Raw genomic sequence first — 8,837 nt, 5'->3', positions numbered from 1 at the left:
AAAAAGATAACTAAAAAAATTAGAATTTGCTTAAAAGTTACAAGTCGATTTTAGTTTTGTAGCCATAAATTCGATGTCCAAACTTATTACATGTAATCGGATTTTACCCGATTAGATTTGATTATTCATCAAATACAATGCCGAATGTAATTAGTTTGAGTTTGATCTAATAATGTAATCGAATTATCCGTATTCATTTACACCTCCATATACAACGATAACAGGCTAATTTTTTTTATATGAGATCAAGTTTGGTGTAATGTTAGGTTATGGAATTTGGGGGAGTTTTGTACCATTGTGACGGCGTTTAGGTGAAGAGAAGAAATCGGATGGTCCGATTTATTGCAGTTGAAAAGGGACACAAATCGGACTGAACGATTTGTGGTTTATGAAAGGTAGTGTATGGAAATTAGACCCATCGATTTCATGCTTTACATTTAACCAAAAAAATCGGATCCAGCAATTTTTTTGCTGGATGAGAAAAAATTTTCCAAGTCATGAAATTGGACCCAATAATTTTCAAACCATCACACTTGCGTTAAGTACCATGTACTCTCATATCCATGTGATACTCCGTCTTCTTTCCAATATGAAAAATAAAAATACGACGATAATAAAGTAGAAAATCTTTACATGTTTTGCATTTATACTCCTGAAAATAATATATTTCATTTTATCTCTTATTCTGTCGCTTTACAAACACTTCAACTTCAAAACAGCTACATGGATCACTTTGAAATAAAACCCAAATATTTCTCACGCGCCTCAATTAAACACGCGAAAACCTCGTTCAATGACTGAAGACTGCGAAACAAGCGCCATATTGAGAGTAAGAAACAAAAAATATCAAGATTCTATCCTGTCAGAAATTTTTGAAAGAGAGAGCAGATAAAGAGAAAGAGAAATGTAAAATAAGGCGAAGAGCGAGAGTATCCAACCCAACCCAACCCCAGTAGTAGTACCAAATCATTGGCGAATGTGCACATTATAATTAACGACGGAAAAATTATATTTTGTGTATTTTGTTTTGTATATATGATGAGCACATATGTTTTATTTATTAGAAGGTTATATTAGATGAAGTGTCAATTATGAATCTTAGGTAATATTAAATGAGTTATGTTACGTCTACGCAAAAATCAGCCAATATAAAATATATCGGTGAAAATATTTGGTAACTAAAGAAAATTAGTTAAAAATAGCTATAACTTGTCTTATTTAATATTTATTAATTGTTATGATAATTAATGAATGCTAAATAAGGCAAGTTCTGACTGTTTTTTTTGTCTCCCTATCATTACCCAAAATATATATTGAAATATAAATACACATTAAAAATAAAATAAATTATATATGTATTTATACATAAATATATGAGTGGCTAATTTTAATGATTAATTTTAGTGTATAAATAATATTTTTGTAAAACTAATTAATAAAACTACATTTGTTTACAGAGATAAAAATAAAGATACATAAAATTATATTTGATAAAAAAGATATGAACAGACAATGTATCTAATAATACTGAATAGTATATTTTTTATTCAATAAAAATATTAATAAGAGACACCACTTATTTTTTATTTATTATTTTTATTAATTTTTTATAATTATATTTTTTTATTATTATATTTTTCGTCTTAAATTTTTTGAATAAAAAAAAATTTAAATTTTTATAATTTGTTCTAATTTCTCATCAAACAAAATATAAAAATACAAAAATTTATATCTTTATCTTCTAAATTTTGTTTTTAGTATCTTGTCTAATCCTATTTTTAGAAACACAACTTAAGAGTTTTAATATTAATATATTAACGGCGTAAAAAACTTTTAAATAATGAATTTTAAAACGAATTATTCTTACTGATACAATAATATAATTAATTATTTATATAAAATTCTTTTATATTGATAATAAAATTCAATTAATAAATATATTAACATTTAACATAACAGCACTAATACGATAGCATCATTTCATTTCCTCTGATTTCATAGTTCAAGTGTTCAACGCCACAATACAGAAATACATACAGATCCATGTTTATGTTATTTCCATTCCAATACGTTCCGGTCCTTCCCCCTCTCTCTATCTCTCTATACCTGCTACTTCCAAGTTCCACTACTGTTTGCTGGTACATTACATTCTGGCGCATTTTAGCCTCTAACAACCGAGCCCTAATAAAAAGCATTATCCTTTTCTTTCTTTGCCTCTTTGCTTTTGCATAATCCTTTGGTGATTTGGTCTCTTCTCCTTTGTTTTTGTTTTGTTTTTTTCTTACTGGGCCAAGGTTTCAACAATAATAATCATGGGAAACCTCCCCCGCCCCCAGAGAAGTGAGAACTCTCCCCAAACAACCCCATTTTGAGAGATCCTCTTAGTCTTACTTTGCTTCCTTTTCAGAAGAGAGAGAGAGAGAGAGAGAGAGAGAGAGAGCAGGCAAAAAAGGTTAGAACTTTAGATCTGGGGAGAGGTCAGGTTGTTTGAGGCACTGGAGAGACCGCATGGCATGGCATGTCTCTTGTTTTGTCTCTGAATCTTGCTTTCTTTGAAGTTGAAGCTGCAAACAAAAACCTTTCTTCAACTTGATCTTCTTCTTCTTCTTGTTATTACAATGCTGGCTATTGGGAGTCCTAGCACCAGTATAAGTGCAAGCACTACTTGCGCTGCTTTGCTAAGAGAACTTGAGGTAACCACTTTTCTTTTCTCTTTATTCTTTTTCACTTCACTCTTCTTACAATTATTCGCTTATGATGACAAGTGCCACCTCTTTTTTTCCCCTTTCTCCTTGTTCTTCTACTTGGGTATTCTCTTGCCAATCATGTATTGTGTCTCTCCTGAGCTCAACTTTTTCTCTGAAAAATAGAATAACTCATAGGTTATTTTATTACCTCAGTTGAAAAAGTCCCTTTCTTTTGTAACTTTGTTTTCTTTTCTCCCTAAAATATTCCGTCTTTTTAAGGCTAAAGTTTGAAGTGATTAATTTTTGGAAAGGGTTACCACAAATTCTTAAAGATTTCAGTAGTTGAGTTTGAATGAGTCTCTGGATGGTTTGGTTGGGAAATTGGTAAAGCCCTTGGTAAGCTTCTTTGTTAATTTGTTGAATTATTGGTTTGCCTTTTATGTTTAGCTGAGAAGAAGATGAGAGTAAAATGAAAGTGGGAAAAAAAAAATTGGCACATAGTTTTTTCTTTTCCTTTTCTTGTCGGGTTGATAGACAGCGGAATTATGTGTGCAGCAACTATGGAAGGATATCGGGGAAAGCGAGTTGGAGAAAGATCGAATGTTAATGGAGCTGGAGAGGGAATGCTTGGATATATACAGGAGAAAGGTTGATGAGGCTGCAAACACTAAAGCACGCTTCCACCAAACTGTGGCCGCCAAGGAAGCCGAGCTTGCAACGCTAATGGCTGCGCTTGGTGATATTCATTCTCCGGTAAGAAAATCATTTTGTATGTGCTCTCTGCGAGGTGTCATATTTTCTTTTCCGAGTATACTGCATGTGCTTATATTTTGTCTTTGTTTCTTGTAGATTAAGGCAGATAAGAGGTCTGCATCCTTGAAGGAGAAGCTTGCATCTGTCACACCCTTGGTTGAAGATTTGAAGAAGAAGAAAGATGAAAGATTGAAGCAATTTGCAGATATAAGAGCTCAAATAGATAAAATTAGTGGAGAGATTTCTGGAAATCACCCTCTCAATAGTGGTCTAAGCAGCATAACAGTTACAGAGGAACAAGATTTGTCACTTAGAAGACTAAATGAATATCAAACACAGCTCCGTGGTCTTCAAAAGGAAAAGGCATGTATTATGAGATCACTTTTGACTTCTGAACAGCTAATGCATATGAATTTTCTTTTCTCACATATGAACACTCTTTACATTTCTTTACACACTATTCATATTGTTTTTATGTTAACAGAAACCATCATTGTATGTATGGCTATAGTAAAATGTTTTTCTTTAGCCCTTATTTCTTACTTTCTAATGTGTCTTGTATACTTACACTGTTACACACACACAAAGTTGGCTTGAAAGTGTTTTCATGATATTAAAGGTCTTTCCTTGTATCAGTTAGTTCGGTTCTTGATTTTCGACTCATTTGTGCATTTTTTATGCTTGATTCTTGCAGTCCGACCGGCTTCAAAAGGTCTTGCAATGTGTGAATGAGGTGCATTCTCTCTGTGGTGTGCTTGGATTGGATTTTGGTCAGACAGTAGATAATGTGCATCCAAGTTTGCACGGGACTCAGGTGGAACAAGCCACTAATATCAGCAATAGTACATTGGAAGGCCTGGAGCAGACCATTCTCAAGTTGAAAACAGAAAGGAAAGCTCGAGTCCTGAAGGTGATTCAAATTCACCATCCTTAGTTGTTTTTTCTTTCGATTCGTGCTCTTTCCTCTACTGTAGCTTGACATTTAAAGTATACTTTCTTCCTTTCTTTCTCTCTTTCCTTTTTTTTAAATGCAGTTGAAGGATGTTGTTGCTCAACTATTTGAACTTTGGAATTTGATGGACTCATCAAAAGAAGAGAGAAATAGTTTTATAAGGGTTACCTCTATTTTTGGGTCTGCAGAATCACAGATCACCGAACGCGGTGTTCTTTCAACAGAGATGATAGAGAAGGTAAATACTTTGTGATTTTTACCCCCACCCCCATTTTATTTATGTTTTGAACCAAATTAAAATGTCATTTTGCAGGCTTCAGCAGAAGTGGAAAGGCTCACCAAACTAAAAGCAAGCAGAATGAAAGAACTTGTTTTTAAGAAGAGGTCAGAGTTAGAGGAAATTTGCAGACTGACTCATATTGAACCCGACATTAGTACTGCTGCTGAAAAAGCCAGTGCATTAATAGATTCGGGTATGTTCCCTGTTCCCTGTTGCTTTTATAGATTAATTTTCTGTTATGTATCATAACTCAGCGACTTAGGCAAATCTGGTTTTGTTTGGAATTTCCTAGGAAAGAGCTCACATTACTGAATTTTGCTGATCCCATGCAGGTCTAGTTGATCCATCTGAACTATTAGCTAACATTGAAGCACAGATACTAAAGGTAAAAGAGGAAGCTTTGAGCAGAAGGGAAATAACAGATAGGATTGATAAGTGGCTTTCTGCCTGTGAAGAGGAGAATTGGCTTGATGAATATAATCAAGTAAGCCTGAACTTCTGTTCTACAAGATTCATAAACACCCTGATAGGATACAGACCAGCCAGGGTTTTGCCTTTTCATTTTCCTGCTTAAATACTTTGTTGTTATTTGTTTGTCCGAACTTGTGTTTCATTGTATATGGTGGCATTCTATATTGATATCTTATTGGGTATTGGCCCTCATTTTTCATTTAAATTCAAGGGAGATTCTTGCATGGAGTCAATGCAACTTGTGCAAATCCAGTAATCCACAGTAAAACTTACTATATTTTTAAGTGAATTAAAGTGATATTGGAGTGAAAAAGAGAAAAAGGTTGGAGTGGGACAAAAATTTCAGAATCATAAAAATTTTCATACTGTTCATACTTTCTCCTTTTCTTATCCAGCTTTTGGCCCTTTCTTATTTGTTATAATCTTGTTCAAACTCATACTTAATTGATCTGATGTGGCAACTACAATGCAGTATTTTTATTCGGGCAGTACTGCCAATTAGGATACTATATTACTACTAACTAAAGGCATGAATTAGTTATCCTTTTTGACTATGGACTTCAAGTCTTTTGGTTTGAATAAATATTGTGTTTTCTCTCAACTCTAAAAGTAATCTCAATGAATTTCAGGATGACAATCGGTACAATGCTGGGAGAGGTGCCCACATTAGCCTTAAACATGCAGAGCGAGCCAGAGTTACTGTAAGCAAAATTCCAGGTATTGCCTTAATTAATGAAATCCCGTGTATGTTTATCAAGAGTTCCATTTGAACCTGTGTAATAGTTTTGTTCTCTTTGCAGCAATGGTTGACAATCTTATAAATAAAACATTAATCTGGGAAGATGAAAACAAGACTCATTTTCTATATGATGGGGTGAGCTTTGAAGTGGTCTTAAATGTTTCTAGTTTTTCTGTTTTTGTTATTGTTATTGTTTTTTGTTTTTTTAAATTACCACCATGTTCTTTGATGGAAGGTAAATCTAATTGTGATACTATTTGTAGGTACGCTTGGTGTCAATTTTGGATGATTATAAGCTTACCAGACAACTGAAAGAAGAAGAAAAGAGACGATGCAGGGTAGGTTTACCTGTTTATCTGTATTTCCTCTATGCATTGTCTTTTGGGGTATAAAAAATGGTATAATTATACTTTTCCTCCACAAATTGATCTGTGAATAACTTATGTTTTGACCAGTTAATCTGCTTACGTATTTCACAAGATACCAATTAAAAAAAAAGTTTTTTTTTTTTTTTTTTTTTTAATTTCTGTTTCACAATTTGTAAAACATTTATTATGTATTTTATTGAATCTTGCAGGACCAAAAGAAGCTGCAAGATCTACTCCTTAATCAAAAGGAAGCCATGTATGGGTCTAAACCTAGTCCACGCAAAAGTAACAGCTTTAGGAAGACAAATGGGTATCGAGCAAACGGCAATGGTTCTTCTATGCCTCCTACACCTCGCCGTAACTCTGTTAGTGGTGGTGGATCATCCGATCTACTTACACCTCGTTCCTACTCTGGCCGCCAGAATGGATATTTTAAGGAAATGAGAAGATTGTCCACTGCACCTTTGAACTTCGTAGCTATATCGAAGGAAGATTCGATGTCATCATATACTTCGCATTGTGGTTCAGAGCCTGAGTCTCCTCCCCAGCTCTAACTAAAAAGAAGAAAGAAACAAAAAATGGTAGGTTGTGGTTACCAATTTGTATAATATAAATCATTGTAAGCTAGAGCTATGGTTTTGCCAACAATATACAGTATTGGAAATATATTTAAATATGCTGACACTTTTTCACTTGTGCAGGAGTAGGCTTAATATTTTCTTGGGTATCTGTAACAACATTATCGAGAGCAAGAACCAGGCTCAGAACCTTGTGAATATGAGATCAGATGGATTGTACACTAGTAATTTGTTTGTAATAAAAAGCTGAGATTGATATATATATGTACATGGACAATGTTAACTGACATTTGAGGACTAGAACTAGGGTGTTTATGCTATGGAAGAACGAAAGTTTTCTCCGAAGTGTGTTGATACTTGGTAGGGATACTTGAGGAATGGGATTCCTTTAATTGTAGAGAGAGGGTTATGGTAATAATATATAGTGTTTGACTTTGACCGTTAGACCATAAATGCTAGATGAACAAGTCATTGTAACCAAGTTTAACCAAGTGTCTATAAGTGTGTTTTTTTATTTGCGTTATTCGCTCCAATTTAGTTGGATGTTAAAAATATTTATAGGCGCAGCATTACCTTCTATATGTTGTGACTTATGAGTTTCGTTTTATTGTATTCCATGTGTCTAAAGCATATGGATATCATTTCATATCTAAAGGCGGGAACAGAGATCATTTGATTCATTATTTTTTGTTTTAGGAAAACTATGCTTTGTAATGTGCATTGCACTCAGCATCAAAGTTTTTTTCAATCTCAGACTTTCAGTCGAGCGTTTATTTCAGTAATACAATAATTGGCTCAGTATGTATGGGGTTGATTTTTTTAGATATGGACGTAATGTGTGTGCTATGCATGGTCATGGATAAGATAGGTGTTTTCTTCTGATATGGAGATTAATTTTCGAATTTGTCACTAACAAATCGGACTTTCAGTTTTTTTGAGTTATAAAAATTTCAATGCAAATAAACCACTTTAAGTGTATGGTATTACTGTTAACCACTTTTTTTTTTTTTTTTTTACCAAAGATAGAAGACTCGAACTCGCAACCCGCAACCTCTTAATTGAGTATGGGGAGACTATGCCATTTGAGCTATTGCTTCTTGGCTATTATTGTTAACCACTTGTAAGCTTTAAATATTCTAATTTTACCTTTTGCTTTTTAAGTTTTGAGTAAATACCTATATTAGTCCTTAAATAAAAAATCAAATACTTTAATTTTCAATAAATTTTTATGGTTTTCAAAATGGATTGATTTCTCCATAAAAAAAATTAATTTGTGTTATAATAAAATTTGTTAAGAATTTATTTATCCAATATGTTTATTAAAAAATTTATTAAAAGTAATAGAACTTATTTATTTGAGGGGTGTTATTAGGAATGACATTTCTACTCGAATATGTGGGTACCCTGAGTTAAAATTCTTATTTCTTATTCGTTTCGCATGTCCACTGTTACTTTTGATTGAGAAGTAAATCCTTATAGTTTAAATTTAAATAAAACAAAAATTTCAATGTAGAATAAATAAATTTCTTCTCAGGAAAATCCGCTTTTAAACATCTTTCATAAAAATTCAAAATAACCGTAATAAAAAAAATAATTTTAATAATAATATTCTATCCCTTAATTAAGTCAAATATTGATTCACGTTCAATATGGAATAAAATAAAGTCATCTAATAACTTATAAATTTTCAAAAAAGTCTAAAATAAGTATTTGAAACATTCAAAATTTTTTTTAATGATAACATAGAACCTTTAGATTGAAAGTTTGAAACTACAATTATCAAGAAAAAAAAAAAGTTTTGAGCTTTTATTTTAAACACAGAATCACATGAAAATGTGTTTTAATGAGTCTAGCATTTTTATTGCCTTATGTCAAAATGTTATGGGTGTTTTTTTGGTATAGAAATATTTTGGGCTTTTATTAAGCCCAGAATTATATAAAATGTTTTAATGGGTCTAACATTTTTATTGCCTTATATTTTTTCTCACAAATATATTATAAGAAAGTAT

General features: G+C 32.4%; 1 protein-coding gene across 2 annotated transcripts; it reads left to right on the top strand.

Moving 5' to 3' along the window:
* Positions 1 to 1,919: 1,919 nt before the first annotated feature.
* On the top strand, positions 1,920 to 7,342 carry LOC112782404 (65-kDa microtubule-associated protein 6). Of its 2 annotated transcripts, none has more exons than XM_072230810.1 (12): positions 1,920 to 2,693; positions 3,243 to 3,440; positions 3,537 to 3,803; positions 4,135 to 4,350; positions 4,475 to 4,630; positions 4,706 to 4,865; positions 5,005 to 5,156; positions 5,773 to 5,860; positions 5,944 to 6,017; positions 6,146 to 6,220; positions 6,460 to 6,831; positions 6,952 to 7,342. In XM_072230810.1, the coding sequence occupies exons 1-11, from the start codon at positions 2,619 to 2,621 to the stop codon at positions 6,802 to 6,804; spliced, it is 1,806 nt and encodes a 601-aa protein (XP_072086911.1). In that variant the 5' UTR covers positions 1,920 to 2,618; the 3' UTR covers positions 6,805 to 6,831; positions 6,952 to 7,342. The 2 variants fall into 2 exon arrangements, with proteins under 2 accessions (XP_072086911.1, XP_025680549.1); XM_025824764.3 differs by having other exon boundaries at positions 1,992 to 3,083.
* The last annotated feature ends 1,495 nt before the right edge of the window (positions 7,343 to 8,837 follow it).

The sequence above is a fragment of the Arachis hypogaea genome, chromosome 20, assembly GCF_003086295.3.
Source record: "Arachis hypogaea cultivar Tifrunner chromosome 20, arahy.Tifrunner.gnm2.J5K5, whole genome shotgun sequence".
Taxonomy (NCBI): Eukaryota; Viridiplantae; Streptophyta; class Magnoliopsida; order Fabales; family Fabaceae; genus Arachis; species Arachis hypogaea.
This window is presented reverse-complemented; position numbering and strand designations above follow the sequence as displayed.